This window comes from Opisthorchis viverrini, assembly GCF_000715545.1.
Source record: "Opisthorchis viverrini unplaced genomic scaffold opera_v5_58, whole genome shotgun sequence".
Lineage (NCBI taxonomy): Eukaryota > Metazoa > Platyhelminthes > Trematoda > Opisthorchiida > Opisthorchiidae > Opisthorchis > Opisthorchis viverrini.
Genome location: NW_008751716.1, coordinates 1,866,500 through 1,885,083, shown reverse-complemented (window position 1 = coordinate 1,885,083; position 18,584 = coordinate 1,866,500). Strand labels below are relative to the sequence as shown.

At 39.9% G+C, this 18,584-nt stretch overlaps 1 protein-coding gene across 1 annotated transcript in view; it reads left to right on the top strand.

The window, feature by feature from the left end:
• Window positions 1-2,819: 2,819 nt before the first annotated feature.
• The window catches only part of T265_03949 (hypothetical protein), a gene marked incomplete at both ends in the record, with an annotated part of 49,979 nt that continues 34,214 nt past the window's right edge, over window positions 2,820-18,584 (top strand). Inside the window, 2 exons of the mRNA XM_009168549.1 lie at window positions 2,820-3,016; window positions 7,983-8,124. Coding sequence (XP_009166813.1) covers window positions 2,820-3,016; window positions 7,983-8,124 — 339 coding nt within the window. The remainder of the gene's footprint in view (window positions 3,017-7,982; window positions 8,125-18,584) is intronic.

Below are 18,584 nucleotides of genomic sequence, written 5' to 3'. Positions count from 1 at the left end.
ACATCGTAAGTAGAATCCGACCGAAGGCTGCTATACAAACCGAGTCTAACCTCAAGAAGTAAAACAATTAAGAATAACCTGAGGTTGAACGTTGCTGGAAAATCTGAACCATGTTCACGAGGCCATCGATAGAGGGATTTGTGAAGTTGCTTGGAACATCCAAACTTTACTCTGGAAACAAGTTTTATAGCCGAAACTACCCCACATTGTAAGAGGAAGTTGCAGGATATTAATACGTCTAGTGCACAATAGCCGTCTTAGCCGTAAAGTCACTTCATAATATAAGAAAACGTATCAACAATATAAAATAGGACTTTGCTTTCCGAAAAGTGTTCTGAACAAATAATTGAGGTTAGATTACACAAATATCCAGTTAAGTGGCACATTTCAAGTGGCATGAAAATGGGTAAACATTCTCATTCCTAGGACCGCAGTAGTTCAAGTCCGTTGGTGCATTTGGTGGAATGTAAACCTGCCATCATTCTCACGAAAGACCTTGGTCAGGTAAGGACGTTCCTTGAGAGGAAACACTGCCTATTTTTCGATTTTCTGTTCATTCTATGGTCAGAAGAATTCATTTTACTTATATTTGCGCGATTTTACTTCTGTTTATGCTTTTGTACCAGTAACTTTATTACCACAGATTTTAGAGCACTTATTTTTTCGTATTTCTATTTTTTTCACGGTTCCCTTCAATAGTATCAGCCATTAGGTATCTCTTCCTGGCTAATACCTAACTAATCACTGTTTGCGCGTCAGCTGATAAACAACATAGATTTCTTAGTTTTGTCTGTCATTTTAACGACAGTCATTTAAAGCTGGACATAGAAATTTTTACAAGTGTAGCTTACGATTCAGTTGTGAGAACTTGCGAGGTAGGAAGATACAGTCAAAACGTCAGTTGGCAACTTCTAAAGGGTAGTTTAGCACAGTGTTGCCTAATGTCTCAAAACGCTTGTATCATGAGCTCTAACTCACATGTCTACCACAAATAAGTATTCTATTAAACCAGTCAATTTCAACCTCAAAAGGTTTTACACAGTGCAGACGGAACAATAAAGCTATGTAAAAACGTTTAAGTATTCTTTATATGTACGTGTTAAGACGGTTTGAATTCCGGCCGTTAACCATCTCTGAAACGCTACTCATGCCAAATTAATCCAAAAAAGCCTAAAGAATTTTAGCAACCGATTCCTTTGGAGAATATTTATTTGGATTTGGTTACGGTAGTGCTCAGAACCACTTAAGTCTGTCTGAATTTGGTCCCTTTAACGTCTTCCAGATAGTATGGTTAATCCACAGATATGTAGCGGTCTAGAGCTAAGAAACTCAGACTATTTCGACTGGAAAAAGCGTTTTATACACATTAGTAAACTGGCATACACATTAGTCTGTTGCACTTGAACGTTGCCGGGTATTCACACTGAAAAGCCATTTAGAACTGTCAGGCAAAGTTAAGGCAATCCTAGTCTTGAAACAGAAACCACTTGTTCTTCCAAAATGCATTTATGGCGTGGAAGTTTCCAAGTAAAAACTTAAAAGATAGGTACCCTATCGCACTGCATCTAAAATTTACCCTCTGTCCATTTTTAGGAGTAAAGCACGGCCAGCGTACTGAGAGATAACTGCATTCTTTTCCATTGTGCGACATTGTTGTGTCTGCTGGGAGAACTGAAACTAAAGCACAGTCGTATAATACATTTTCTTCTCAATGGAGAGTTTGCTTTTCTGGATTTTTTTTGAATAACAGCGTTGCAAATCTGGTCTGTTTTAAAACGAAATACGGTTTTCAAGAACAAAACACATTCCTGGGACGTGCAAACGAGTCCTGTGGTGTCGGCGTTTGTCAGTCTGTCTCATTTAACCAGAATCATTACGTTATGTGTCATTCAATATTAACATAATGCACCCTACAAAAAAATTCGAATCTTCTTTCTACACACCGGCCGAAACAAATAACCTTAGGATGTTTGTGTATGTTCGCATCATAACAAGGCCTTCCTACCAAATGCTCTGTTTGCCAAAAACTACAGCCTAACTGTAGCTCGGAGGTCTGAAAAAATGTATTAGAATTGGAAATAGACAAATAGACAGTAATTAACTGACTACTATTAACAAGCGCGGTGTGACTGACTCACAGTATAGTGGTCACGGAAATCAAACATTTGTTAGTTTTCCAATAAATTATGGGCTGCCTTCATTGTCTGCTGCATGGTTGAATAACAGGAAAGTGGAAACTGCAGAAAAACTCCATTATTTCTGTAACACCAAAGCCCAAAAAGAGTAGTAGTTCTGTCTTTATCAAAGGTATTCTTAAGGTGATTGGAAATAAATGTGCAGCAAAATCAAGTGAATATTTAAAGCGCACTTTTTTTAGCTACTATTTTTGCAAAGTACCAGCAACGTGTTGAACTCTCAGTAGCCCGAGCACTTTCATTCAGTACCGACCGGGTGGCTGTTGATCCGTCCGTCTAGTTGGAAAATTTACTTGAAAACATTTTGCCAGCAGACATCACCGGGCAAATCATACCCAACTGTGCACTGACAATTTTTTCCTCATTTGATGACAAAATATTTGCAAACTGATTGCCAAGCTTGACAGTCAGACCGATTGCCGCCTGATTAGCGGGCAATATCTACAACGGGTCAACTGCGTTTAGCCGTTGGTCTGTTTCGAAGTAATTCAGTACGTTTTTGTCGGGACTTTAAGAGAGGTGACATAATCATGTATGGGCGAAAATTGTTTTTAAAAAAATAATTTAGCTGCTCTTACAGCTCATGATTGATTTCATCACACACGCAACAAGTAAAGAACCTACATGATAAATCAGTTAAGCTTTCCCCAATATTTGTTTTATTTGTTTATTCTCACAAACTTCCTAATTTTTTCTCCACCTGCGCTTTATGAAGCAATAACTGATTGCAAACTATGGGCAATTGACCGGCAGTGTTTTCAGTCGGTCATGATGCAAACGGGATTGAGGAGACAAAATGATTACGTGCGATTCTTGAAAAGGTATGCATACATTTTACTATCTTTCACTCTTTATTTTACAATTTTTTCAGTTAAGTCTACAAAAGCTCGTTATAACATTGTTTGGCGCGACACCAATGTTTATGCGCATTGCAGTGTACTGTGCGGTAGTAGCACAACGGTAAGCGACCGATTAAAACCAATCGAATGAGAGTGGATATAATTCAGAGTCCACGGAATCGCTTTACGACATTTTGACCGAAAAACTGGTGACTCTGGTCACAATAAAACCAATACGGATCATGAAGGCAGTAGGCTGCACTTATCGCCAAAGTTTAAGTACACTATTAATACACATGACAGTAGAAAAGCTGGTGATGTATTCGCGAGCAGCATAGCGTAAGCCCTTGAGTTGTGAACGAGTCTCAACTTGAGGATTGCGCAAGTACCGTGTGCTGAAGCTAACCTAATTCATCAGGATATACGGTGCACGGAATAGTTGGTATTATAAAGTTCACTCTCCTTGTTATAACCGACATCCCATAACATGTAGAATGGTGATTCAACCAGTTTACGTTCGCGAGTAAACATTGCCCACCAACAAAAGCAAAAATACTGATGGATGTACGTTGTTTTATGGGGCAGTGCGTGTACTATCCAGCATTCTTTATTAAGTGATTCGTGAACTGTATAGCTTACTAAAATCTCACTCTGGACAAAATGGTTTGAGGGAAGTAAACAGAAAATGCCGAGGTGTCTGTTAAATTTAATGCTGTTAAAATCCTCGTCTTCGCGTAAGGTGGTTTGTCACGTACGTTACCACCATTATAAAAAATTCTATACTTTTCATACCACATTCCACGGTCAACGACCACGCGCTTCCAACCTCAAAGCAATTCCACTGAAAGCTCATTATTAGTGTCATCTAGACTAGTGCTAAGATGCTTGCAGACAAACTGTCCAGTTCAACTGAAAACCAACGGGTACTGTGAATTGATGTCCAAAATGCTAAGAGAGGACATTGCCGACAACACATTTTGTCCGTTTTGGTTTTCTTTTTAAATTTATGAAGGTAAATTTTATTCTGGATGAACCGCTAGGCGAACCGTAAGCGGAATCACTCAGTTCGACAACGAAACACTTCTCCAGTTAGCTTTGTGACGTCATACGTTTGCTGTCTTCCCTGTATTCTGCTTCCATTGAGGGTGTGTCGTATTCTCCAATGGCAATCAGAGCTGTCCTTTGTCTCGTCATCCTTTCGTTGACTAAATTTTTCAGTATCAGTATATTCGTACAAACAAAAAAAGGATGCGCATTATCATCATTGAGTTCTACTTATTTAATTAATTATCGGGCGAGTAATTAATTAAATGTCACGGATCTTGGCGAAACCAGCCCAATAGAGTGCCGGTCGTTTTGTGGGGATGGAACTGCTGAAAAGGAAGTTTTGTTTTCTCAGGAAAAATTCTGTCAGCACGTTTAGCGATTTTAAGGTGTGGCAGGAAGATTTTTATGGTCTCTTACATTTTTCTGAGTAGCTTTGTGAGTGTCCTTGTGAAGACGAACTGGGAAAACTTCGGGTGCTATATAAGTAGTCAATCTATTGTGTATATTTATGTCCTTAGTTTATTCCGCATGACTCTCAAATTTACTTGCAATACCTCGTAAAACCATTTTGCTGGTTAATTAAATAGCTTATAATGTAAGAATCGGTTTGTGAACAAATACGATGGCACTAAACAAGAGTTACTCTATTCAGGCTGGACCACAATGAAGTGACCATTAGCAAGCAGCACTTTTTTACTTCAAATTAATGGTCTAGACGTCACTTTAGCGAAATGAACCAAAATAAAAATAAAACACGCAGATTTTCTCCTGTGGCTGCATAATCTGTGCTAGTTTCCGGGCTTATCTCGTCAAGGGAATAATCCCTCAAAACTGGTCAGGATAGTTTTTTGTGAATTCTCCTCGACGTCATATTACCCTGGAAAACTGTCTGGTCGGTGATAAACGAACATGGCAGTAAAATGTATCGTACCGCTGCGGCTCGTATAGTTTTTCCATGATCCCCTGTTTGCTCATCAAGATAAGTAGTTTAGTATTTGCATCTGGCCTATTTCCAGCGGAACGTGAACAACTTCAAAAGGTAGACGAGGCATGTCTCACACAACATTGCTGGTAATTTAACTGACTCCGTAATCAGACGCTTCCATTATAATATTTTCATTCACAGTCCCCAGGCCGCTAAACTATGCGCCTCTAAGGAATTGTCCACTTCAATACAGATGTCATTATTTCATATTCTCAGTCAGATGTCCAAAATACATTTACTAATGAGTAAATTCGAAGGATAATGAGATTCAAATTAGACAGTCTTGATACTTTTTTCATGGGTATTTTTGTGAGAAGCACATGCACAGAAATTACTTCCAACCCAGCGGATTCTATATTCGTCTTCCAAAAACTAGCATTATCTGTGTGCGTTGAACTTTAAGGCAAAGTAGTTTTCATTTTCCCAGAAAACGTTGGCTGCCCAAATGGAACATTCAGCTAATATACCATACCGTGGAAACAAACGCTGTGCGTGGTGCTTTCTATATTTATGCTAGACGGCACACTTTTCAGTTAGAGCACATACATATTAACGGATGACAGCTACAAAAAGAGTTCATTTCAAAGGAGCTATATTTAGGAAATACATTTCCTTCGTGGCAGATATGAATTCAAATCATAATCGGAAAGTCAACAACAATTTAGGTTGATCTGTTGTCTGTTTATCACGACCTTTTTGTGAGTTAAAAAGTCGAAAACATTATGAGGTCGTTTCATTTACCTTCATGAGCATACAGTCCTCGAAATCCACGTCTGTTTCAGCTCTTTTGAGCAAAGCGACAGAACAGGATACCGTGCCACTCTTCCTTCGTCTCATTTAGATTTCGCTATCATTTGCAGTGTTGGCTACTCAGAGGCTGGCACAACCATCAGATTTCTTCCTAAAGACAACTGCCAAAAATAAAAAAATTAAAGGCTGTTTTACTGAGTTACATGTTTGTCAAACACGGCACCAAACTTTTTAACAATTATATTGTCAGTGGTTAAAGGTGAGTAACTTTTAGTCGGGAGATGATGGTATACATCAAAGAGCGGTCCTAGGACTTGCCTGAAATTTACCCGGATTAAGTGACGTGAACCCTCAAGCAATGAAACACTGGTGCGATTAAATCAGCGATTTAGTCTATGAAGCAACCCCAACAAAGGAAAGATTGGAAAGTATGTTCGCCTTTATACTTCAACGCATTTCCCCCCCCCCCAACTACCGAACCCTGTCAACCAAGGGTAGTATTCGGCGTTCATTTGTTATAGTAGTAGGCTGCACAGGATCTGGTTGGCTCATCATTTCCACGAGAAGGTACAAATGCCATGACGTAAGCCACTGCTCTGCCCAATCTATTCGTGTGACCATCGCTACGTATGTTCCACTGTGATGTTCGCCTTATACTTCAACGCATTTCCCCCCCCCCCAACTACCGAACCCTGTCAACCAAGGGTAGTATTCGGCGTTCATTTGTTATAGTAGTAGGCTGCACAGGATCTGGTTGGCTCATCATTTCCACGAGAAGGTACAAATGCCATGACGTAAGCCACTGCTCTGCCCAATCTATTCGTGTGACCATCGCTACGTATGTTCCACTGTGATATTCCAGTGTCTGGTTACAGAATATAAATAAATTACATAACTAAAATAAAGGGACTAAAACTTTCTTTTTGTGTATAATGCTCGTATATCTCGTTATCAGATGTAGGATTGCTTTGACCACTGGTAATGACAGAGCTTAGTTGCTGGCACCAAGTGGTAGTTGATTTAGCCCGAGACTGGCAGAAGACAGGACGAGACCGTTTCAACCCAAAAGGATCCACTGTCTTCGCGTGGCTTATAGCTGGCGCCACCGTTTCCTAAAAAGTCTAATGAGCCGTAACCCTGCTGTGTTAAGTATGGTGGACTAGCACTTACTTTTGTAGCTTGCGTAAATAAAACAATTAGTATAGCAAAACGTAAAGGAGTTTGGAAATTTCGGCTCCTGCGAACGTCGGACTCAGAAATGCTTGCTACTGCCAGATGTTGCGGAGATTGGAAAGAAGGATACGATGAAGAATCGACGAAGCAAAGATTCACGTTTGGCACGTTATCAGACGCTGTGTTCTGTTCTTCCTCTTGTAAATGTTTAAATGAACATCTTTTATTTTTTAATTCACTCAAATGATAAACATCTGCGGAAGCCAAAACTGCTCTGCTCGTTGTCTTAAAAATCGAACACAGAATCACCGGTTTATAGCGCTCTAGCGCCAAGCAACAATATATTTACACGTTCATTGACGTTTTCAGGGTGACTTTGTAATTTTATGAAACTGACTTCCCATCCTTTTTTGTTTTTACGTAACCAGGTGGTGTGTTTCTAAACTTGTAATTAATTTGGGATGTTACTAATCAACTTCTTTTTTTAAAGTCGCCCAGTGTGTACCAGTAGATTTGAACGTATTCTATAGAACATGAATGACATCACAAGAATGCAACTAGATGAAATCTCAGGAAGCATTTGAACTATTAATCATTGGACGCATTTGAACACACATGTTCACTCCACATGCAAATATGGACGATGACGTTGATTCTATCGTTCAATAATTTTAGAATCCGTTCGCGTTTTCATGATCGCTTACCTTTCAGATTACATTTCCATATTTGGGCTTTCTTAGCTGGTAGCTTTACATGCAAAACCTTAGTTTCTTTCCATAGTTTTTCGCTGAGAGTCTTGTCACTAAGGAAAGACATTTCCATTCACTTTTACACATTTGTATGAATAACTCGAGTACAGAAATTAATTTACAATATCAAGAAGCCAACAAGCACTTTTCGGTAAAGCACTCACTTTCCCCACATTATCCAGTGAACTATGCCGATTGAAGTGGGTATCGAACTGTGAATATCCTCTCACATTCAAATTTTCAGCGTTCCCACATTTAGTGAACTCAGCGTGGAAATATTAATCAAAGTCGCTGATGTTCTTGGCGTATGCCATTACAATCCCGGAGACTACGTGATACGAGAAGGTGCACGCGGTGATACATTCTTCATCGTCTCTGATGGTAAGGTAAGTAGCGAAATAAAAAATTTCTCCGTAAAACACTAGTTTCAAGCATCGACAACATGGTGAGAAGTAAACCTTTACCGGTGCAGTGCTTTGAGCCCACAGTAATGTTCTGCTGAGTTGCACACTCTTCAGCCTAATACATCCTCAGTTCTTTGAATGTTGACTTGAAGTGCAATTTGGGTCCTAGTTAGTGGCTTAAGGAGGCTGGCATCAGAGTCATGTTTATAATTGTACGTGGTTAACGGATTGATTTATGGGCTCACAAAATACAGCGCGGAAAGATTACACCAGTCCCATTACAATGGCTTGAAAGTCAGAAATTTCCTCTTATTCATCACTGGCATTTTTTGCCTCGCGGTTCTTCCTAAATTTTAGTAGAGCACGATAACTTGGCAGCGGGTTGTCAGTCTCCAGACAACACATAGATAATGTACTAATAGCCAGGTTGCTAAATTTTTTTACCACTGTACTAACTAGCGATGTGACAAAAAAATACATTACTCGTGACTGCGAGCAGAAAAAGATTCGTTTCTCTGCGTCTAAGTAAAAACACAGTGTGCCTCAAACAGCATCAAACTTAAACATAAAATGAGATAATCGAATGATTGGTTCAATTTTTATGCAATCATAAGGATCGTTTTTTTCTTCCTAACCTGTCGACTTATTTATTGTCAGAATGACGAAAAACCCTCTTTGTCCTAATTGCTATAACGCGCTTTCCATAACCTAACTAAAGGATTATTCAGGGAAGTGATGCTGATTGTTCCAGATGAGTGATCCAAAACCTTCATCAGCACGAAAAAGTTTGCCTAGCTAGCACAGTATCCACGGAAAACGCCATCCACAAGTGTCAGCCACATGATAAACTTGCACGTGCTTTCGAAACCACTTCCCAGGTCTGAAGCGCGCTGTTCGATTATCCAAAAATCGGATTCCTTGACCAGTATGATCACCATCGCTATCAGTAGCATAACATCAGTATCTGATTTTTTGCTACTGTGCAATCATGATTTATTGGAGAGTCCCATTGTGTAAGAAGACGTGAACGAAGGAAGGACTTAATGCTAGCCTACCACAGTCATTCCGTGGTGTCTACCCCTCTAAACACTCATTCAAGAAATCCGGAGAGAAACTAACAACAACAACACCACTAACACCGATCGGCAACCATACCTTGCAGCGTCTCCACCCAGGCAACGCGATCCATATCCTGGGAGGCGAGCAGGACCGACAGCACCCAAACGTTTCGTTATCTCTTTCATACCCATCTATCAGGTCAAAGGTTAGAAACCTCTCTGCTTCTAACACCGAACCGATCAGGAAAAACAGCACTCTTTAACAAACGATGGTCCGTTATATGCAATGCATGGCCTGACCAACACAGCTGGATACGTTCTTAAATGCCGTTGCACTACCGAAAACTTGTTTTCTAACTGCTTCACCACGGATTCGCTGACACCAACCCAGACGAGTCATAGTCTAGGATTGAAGCTCTCAAACATCCGAAAACATTTCACCCACTGCTCGAATTGGCCCAGTCTCACAGGAATGCAATAAAACACCTTTACTGTAGCCTGGCAAATACGTCCTTTGAGATACAGGAATACATCGCTTTAACCCAATAGGTCACTCAAGCTAGCAAACGCGATCCGAGGCTCGCGAATTCGTGCATTGATGTCGTTCGTCACGCTACCATCATAATTACTACGTAAAACGCTTCATAACTGAGACTACTAATTTATAGATTTACGTATGTTCCATGCACATACATTACTGATTTTACTCAATTATAGTAGCATTCATCACAGTACCACACCTTACAGAAGCCAAGCAATGATCATATACATAGAACAAACATTGATATAAATTTTCATACATGTGAGCCTTACTTCACAGACATATATACACGCGTAGACCAAATCAGGTGAAGAGCTTCAGTAGTATGCAGATCGCCAGCGTCATAAAGAACTCTTCAGTGTAATGAAGTGAATCTACGGTCCGAAAGTCCTGGATACCCACCTAAGAAGCAGCAAACAAAAACTGGTCACAAACTTCGCAAACCCGACGGACCTCTGCAGCCCGAAATCGTCACCTTTTAATCTATACCATATGACCAGTTTTCTCGAACATGAAGTAAGAAACTACTTGACTAATTCAACTATAAACGCACAGCTCTTAAGGGTCAATAACGTACCACAACGGAGTAGAGCGGTGTCATTGAATGGCTTGGCCGCGGAAGTGTTCAAACAAAAGCGGTCGGCGCCGCAAAACTTAATTGTCAATTTGCTATAAAAAATTCGAATGTTAGAAGAACTCTGACAATATTTCAGTGACGCAGCGACGATTCCTCTGTGTAAAAAGAAAGGTACCCAGTAGTAAATGGACAACCGCTGCACAGCCTTTTTTGCACAGTGGGCACAAATATGACTTGCATTTCAGTCAATCAGCAATCGTTGACATTCTAAAAGTAACCGTTCCTGAAAAGCAGCGTGAGTTCGTGGTACTCTTCACTTAGTATTTACTGCAATACAAATCTGAAAGAACTCTTTTGGACTTAATCAACCACTTTCTTGAAGGCTTGTGGATCTTATAAAAGCGTTGAGATCAGTGAACAGAGGCTCACTGTGTATCATCTCAAAGAAGCTTGTTTAGGCACAAAAATTTGTCGACTTCTTCAAGGTGTTTTGCACTGTGGTTTTCCAATCAACGATATCTCGCTTTGGTTTTAATATACACGGTTTTAAACGCTTGCCTTTCATCAGCTTGCATTCAGGATTCTGGATGAAACACCGCATATTTTGACAAATGTTTGAGAGTAAGCCTGTTGTTATGTTGACCGCACACCATTCATAGGCGTGAGACTTGATACTGACATAAAGGTGCCGGTTACAAAACCTGCACGGCATTTGCTTGACTTGAGAAACGCTCCTGGAGCAATCTCCCCTTCACAAATGACACTTCGGTTGCAGTTTACCTGCCATCTTCGCTCACCTTTGGCACCAAACTTGGCCTTTATAAAGACAGTACTTGCCGGATTTTAATCGATTTCACTTATATTTTGCGTGCAAAACAACGCGTCAAGTGGAATGACGGAATTTTCAACTCTGGGATCCTTCGGATCACCGTTGTTGATGAATGCGGATCCAGCACCGCCGGTTATGTCGTACTCAACGAATAGCCGAAACTCAAGTCCTAAAACAATTTGTGCACTGCCAGCTGATGAACAGGGTTTGGAATACTTGATGCCCTAAATTCCGCCATTGGTACCCTCTTTGAGTAATCGTGAAAATGTCTAACTTACTCACTTGTCAACAGAGAACCTTGCTGTCAAAAAATCATCCTGGTTAATAGCCGCCAAATAAGGCACTAGAAGCTTTTAGACCCAATTAATTGTGAATCCGGAAACCAAGCGAGCCATTCGAAGGGATTTGATATCTTTAATACAATCATGACCACGAAGACGTTCACAAAAGTTAGACTGTTAAGGTAGCTGAATTTAACGAAGTACACTCATTTGCATACTAATTTGGCTTGGTGAGTGACTTATTTTGAACCCAGCTGAATCTCTCGTTTGTGATGTTTGCAGGCATTTCCGGCTAAATTTACGCAAATTGGAACAAGGTAGGATGTACAGTTTCGAATTACTGCCTACCTGACATTGTCAGTCTCAGAATGACAACGCCATTAAGCACAGGGCTACTAGAACACCACCAGGTTTTGCACCACCACCTTAGCGGGATGCTTATGGTAACAGCTGCATCGTGCTATACTGGGAAAGGTGCAATACCATTTTCGAAATGAAGTGAGGTAACAGACGACGATGGTACTGCGGTGCAAAACAGTTGACTGATGCCAGTGTACACCGTTATGTCACCACGTTTGCGCCGGCTAACTTATTGTAACAGACTCCACGTTCACCCGCCAATCTTATACCTGGGGGTTCATATGTTGCAAACGGCTTGCCCGCGGCAACCCATTAGTCTCTGTCCAAATTGTGTGTTTTCCCACTGTGTGCAGGCCTCCATAGATCTGACCGGGAAATCTACTTTTGATGTGAGCCATATATATATATATACTACATAACAGTAGTAGTATAGTAGTAGTACAATAGTGTGGATGCAGGGCTGGCCGGTGATCTCATTAGTTTTATCTTCATGCATTCCGTATGAAGCCAAAAGGCAGTAAGCTGGACATAGCAATGGTGCCGTTTGAAAATAGGAATGGTCAGCGTAAAATCATAGCAGTTCCGAAGAATTCTGCCAAGTGATCTTTGCACAATTTGGCAGCAGTCGAAACCGTGAACTTACTAAACAGATTTTAAAACAGATATATGGATACTTGCTTATATATATGATGGTATCACCTAACAGTTTAGGAACAATGGAATCACTGAAAATCCCTCGTTTGATGTTTCCATTCGGAAGTTGTAACAGTGTTTGAATATCACTGAAAGCACTTTAACTCCTGAACTTTTGCTCAATGAAATACTATTTATATTTTGTTGCCTTTGAAATTTGCCTTCAGACTCACAGAATTAGAAAGAAGGTTGTGCTTAATGCGTGTCATGCGCTACTGGCTGCCTTGGCCGTAACTTCTTTCATCCAAATAACCAGTCAGGAAACACACGTACGATTAGACATATTTTTGGGTGAATATTAGAGAGAAAACGAATAGAGGTTGACCCATCACTGACAGACACTAATTGGTATAAGATAGGATCTCAAAATCTCCACTTAATTCTATGTCAACCAACCCAAATGCAAGCAAAATGATGAAATTTCTTTCTACAATCCATTACCTTTGAAAAACCATATCGAAAGAATACGTCAGCACCTTATCAAGCTTCATCTAGATAATTATGTAAAGACTTAGATTGCACGGTGGGTGTATGTGTGAAGTGTTCCGTCACACATAGGGTCATTCAAAACCCACACCGCTCGTGATTTTATTGTGAGGTGTTTTGAGGATGGCACCAACTCCCTAGCTGGGCACATGATCAGTTTAATTTCTGGCTACGTCAATGATAATAGGCAACGATAAACATAAAAATTTTGAACAGGAAACCTAACTGAGATTTGTGAAGCCGTTCTGCCTGTGTGCATTGAACGGCAAAGGTCACGATGAACATTAGGCACATGTGGGTTTTTGACACTGCTAAACTAAGATTTGAAAGTTTCCGGTTATATGGTTCACCAAGCCCCTTCGGTTCGGGCTAAATCTCGCGAGTGTCCATTGTACCGTTAGTTGTCGGTCTATCGAAAACACTATCCTATAACCTTCGTAGGCTATACTCCTATAACAGCCCAATTTACCTTGTAATTTTTCGCTAGGCCAAAAAGATCCACAACAAGTCATTTTTGAGAAAAAGCGACTACACTCTTTAGTAGAATTAACTGATTCGGGATATGCATTACAACTACAATCAGCTTTGCCATATCTGATGGATGCCCTGGATGGAACCCTTCATTTTAGCTCATGCTGCAAATTTGTACACAACTTGAGGTTTCACTCCGTTCAACGTCCCCACCTGATCAAGTTTGTGAGTGCACAATAAACGGACTGTAGGTACATTTTTTGGAGGACTGCGTAAGGCCGCTAGGGTTGGGTGATCGAAATGCGCCATACATGGGCCTACTACTCCGGTCCAACAAGGATAACGCAGATATTCGGCTTAAAGAGCAATCACGGCACTAGATAAACTTAGTAGGTATTTCAAATTTTTTCACGTGCTGGTTGTGGCGTAGTCTATGAACATATTTGGGGAAGCAAAGTAAATAAAGGATAAGCTAGAAGGGAAGATATAAGCCAAGATAATAAAATGTATCCTTCAAATAGCGCCACTGAGAGAACAGTTTACTTGGAGGTTGATCTTTTTCCAAGCTTTTCGAATAGTCTCCGAACTTCTTCTAATCATTTATCGTAATAAAAACGGCACGTTTTTTGCATGCAGCTTTCAACTATTTTTCTTAAGTTACAGATGACCTAAAAGGAATTGCCGCTGAATTCTTTATTTATTTACATTCGATTTTAATTTGGTATTCAGATAAATAATATAGTTTATGGAAATTCGAGGATTGGTACTGCTTGATAAAAGTCAGAAAATCGTAACCAGTAAAGCTTTGTCAGGGAGTTTCCGTCAACCCTATGAGTAGTATGTTTCGTATCTCTCACCGAATGAAACCTGCAGCGAACTTTATGTGGCGCACTTTAGTAAAGGGTATTATAAACGAAAAGGTAATTTGCCCCAAATCCTTTCGTATTGAGCACGAAACGGGAAGAACATTAAAACACTAAAATATAACAGCTTTCTTATCGTGATTGCTTCCGTCCCACTCCCGGAGTAGCGTTTTTCCTACGTTTCTCGGTTGTCGTTGCCACAGTAACAGATGGGAGTCGTAAACACTGCATTATGTCAGATTATCTGATGTTAGAATATCATGCCTACTTGACACTTCTTTCATCTTATTAATTTTCACCGTAGAAAAAATTCAAGAGGTTAAAACGCACATAAAAATTCTCGTACTTAAACATGTGATTATCTCCAAGCGAGTATTGCAATGATACATTAAATTTTGACTTCAATAAATCCGAAGTTGCAATCTGAAATAAAATGATTCTTGTTTCGAGAAAACCATACCACGAAACTCTCTTGTCTGAGCCACAGGTGACGCAGAATTGAAGACAAAATATATATTGTGGCCTCAATATGTTTTGCTTCACCCTTCATAAACAGAAATATAATAAAGATGAGATGTGACATGGATATATAATTATCAACGCACTAAATTTTTCAACAGTTTATATGAATGAGGAAATATGTCGCCGAGTTGATGACTCTTCTTGAGTCAAGTTGGCTTGACTTGATTTGATTTATCCAATCCTTTCTTCGAATACACACACAAAAGTACCCGCTAGAATTCCAAAATTAGAAGATTGAAAAATAGAGAACCAGATGAGGCAGCGCGGGAGAACGCAGTGGGGATTGCTTTTTTTATTATTCAACATCGTTTTGTTTGTTGCACAATATTATGCCTTCATGATAAAATCTCTATTTCGGCCGTTCCTATTTGAGTTCAGCTAAAAATCACCCTAGTTGCTAGTGGCAGTCGCAGTGATATTATATCATTCAATTAAGACCAAGTGATGGGTTTCACTACACCGGTTTGAGTGTTTGGAACAAAATGGTCTTACTACCTCACTGCAAAACCTGCGGTGTAATATTTCCTCTTGGAGGAACATTATTGCGGTTCCATGTGAGCGACTCATAGAATACAGCATTACAATGGTAAATTAACGATCAATAAAAGAGATCTGCTTCAGTTTTCATCGCTGCCTACTACTGACTCATCACTACTGGCAGCAGACTGATTTAGACATGCTTACAACGAAACTAGAACATTTTTAATCCCCATAATGAAGAGAAATTAATTGCACATTGCACTACCCCAGTAGCAACTAAATTATCAAAGTGGGTTCACTTGGTAAAGATTACTCAAAACAGTATATTTTTGGCTTCGGGCAGATAAAATCAAACGGCGTCATTTCGTATGCACAATTAATTGTCAGTTTTTGCTGCAGCCGGGCGACAGAAATGTTTGGTTTTATTTTCAGGACCATAACCATTTGCGGCACACCTTAATGGTTACGCAAAGTCCAAAGATGGAAACTATGGTTTGTAAATATGAAAAAATTGTTTCCTCCTATGGAATATGCAAACGTCTTAGATTTTTAAGAGTGTAAATTCATGATAAAACACTGATCGTTTAGACGAATTCAATATTCTGATGTGCTGTTTGAGTGCATCATCTGTTATTATTGCTACGAGTAACGCAAAAACTTATTATTTGGTGTCCGAAACATATAGCGTAATTACTTCTGTTCACAAATTCTTGTTCGTCCAAACAGTTGAAATCGTTGTTACTTGTCTTAATAGACCTAAAACAAGAAAACATTTTAGCCACTGTACCAAACAGAATAAAAATGTTCGCAGTAGAATCGCAAGAGGAAATCTACCAAGTTACACTTTCATTAGGTTTATTTAGCTAATTCATTTCTTGTACATTCGGGTCACTTCCAATTCTGAGCAAGCAGATGGAAGCCCATGTCAACACCGGGCTGATCAATAAAACCGAGAAAGGCAAAAATAAACCTGGTGAATGGTGAATGTGTGTTCCTTTCCAACCAGGTGGAACTTTATACGTCACACCTTGTTGCACAATAAACCAAGTGATAAGGGTGCAACAGCCTTTGGCGCGAAAAGCTATTCGTTCAACACCAGCATGGCAATAGTCTTTTTTTCAGCTGAGTTGGTCTGCGTCGGGGGTGGTCCGAATCGAGACTTTCATTCTAAAACAACTCGAACCCGATTGGATGTGAGCGTCGATATTCTCCAATCATACTCACTTGCTCACCGTCAACTGGATGCCCATTGTAGTGGGAGGCGATACAGACAAAGTGGAACGGTGACTGCTCAAATGAGTGAGGACAAGTGTCATCACTTTAGTTCCTTGTTTGACCCCAGTGCTGAAGTCCTTCGTCTCCTCGGTTTGCTTTTTGCCTTAAGTCCAAAAAAGAATCGGCAGATCCTGTGCTAAACCACCGCCTACATAGGATGAATGACTGTGTTTTTAGGTTAACTAGCGCCTTATGAAGACGGTTAGAGTACGGTTGAGTACGCTGTGTCACCCATTGAAACTAGCAACAACCTGCTTCCCCATATGCTCATTTTCTCAATAGGTCGTACCAGTCAAAAAAGCTAGGTTGTGAGTAAATTGACTTTCTTTGAATCTCGATGACTTGTGTCTGGATTCCTGTATATCATGCCCAACCCATCATCTATAACTTTGCAGGTCAAAGTGACAAAAAATCGTGGAGAAGGCGAAGAACAATTTATTCGTTTCATGCAACGTGGAGACTGGTTTGGCGAAAAAGCGCTATCAGAGTAAGTGGTCGGTTATATCAGATCGTGATTATTGTTTACTAAGGGAGAGCATTATTGCAATGGTCCTTCTCGAAAGAAGGCCAAATGGAAAGGACTTTGGAGAACATTACCTGTAGAAGGAAACGAGAATAGCAGTGATATTAAACTAAGTGGAAAACCCGTAAACGTGATTCAAATTCAAGTGTAGTGCTATGACCTGGAAAACCAAACATAAGCATTGAGCGCCGACTACCGAACTGCATTTACTTTTGGCAAACAAGCTGACACATTGAAAATCGAATATTTATAATTTATGAATAAAATACCGACGTCAGATTCTTTCGAAGCGGATTGGGAACCTCAGTACGTGAGAAAACGGCTGCCACAAATTTTGCCTTACAAATTCTGTGTGAATTGAGAATTCACTGTTTTGGCGCTCAGTAGTGTTGCTAAAGTATTGTAAAGGTTTTGCAATTAATATTCTGAAAGATTTCATATTTTTCTAATTTAACGGTTTTTTATTGAATGTGCTGGCGGCTCTATAGGGGTTTTGGTCTGTCTGACAGCCAAAAGCATCCAACATGAGAACAATGTTTTGTATCAGGTAAATTCCAAATTCTATGGTTGAACGATCACGCTAAATGCTTCGGAAAATAGAAGTTAATTACTTCTTCTGAACGGAGCACGCTAATTATGAGGTTGCTGTAAACTCTTTGGCAGCCCATGACCGGTATACGCGGTTTACCGTTCTCGACCTCTAGTTCAAAAAGTAGACGGTTGTTCGTATGCAGCACAACGACAAGCAATAATTGAGGTATATCTTTAGATTATCAGAAGAAATACTGTGCACGAGTGGATCATAATAGAATGTTGTCTCTTGTAGCTCTATATAATCCCAAAGCCTTCGAGAAAACGTCACCGAATAAAGTGAATTCAAAGGACAAATCGAACTGAAGACTGTTTCCCTCGTTGTTTACCAAAAAGTAACAGTTAACTTCCTTTGTATGTAACAGAAACAAACTGCCATTCAGACATAATAATCTGGGGATAATCATGAAGAACTTAGTGTGTTAGTTAATAGCATTTATATTATTCATAAAGTCTAATTTTCTGGGTGTAAACTTACGCTTAATCCATTGTAAGTACGGCTGGATCGTTCCAAGTTTTATTTTTTGAGTCATCTTGTGGCTCCGAAGTTTCTTTGTGACCGTTTCACCATCAACCGGGGAGAGGCTGGTGTGAGGTTGGTTGGTGTTTTTGGACTTCTATGAGACTTACCATCACTTTGGTTAATCAGATTGGTGCAGCTGAGCATTCATGTCAGTTCGGTAGCCAGAAGATACCGCAACCAGTCGTCTGTTGACCTATGAACATTATAAACATACCTCTTCAAGCAAAGAACGCATTGCTCAGTCTGAAAGCTCGAATAAAGCAGAACATAGGTATAACATAGATTAGACGTGTACAATAATCCAAACTAAGTTCACATATTACTCACACAATGAGAAACGAACTAATGTGATCATATTAAAACCACCAA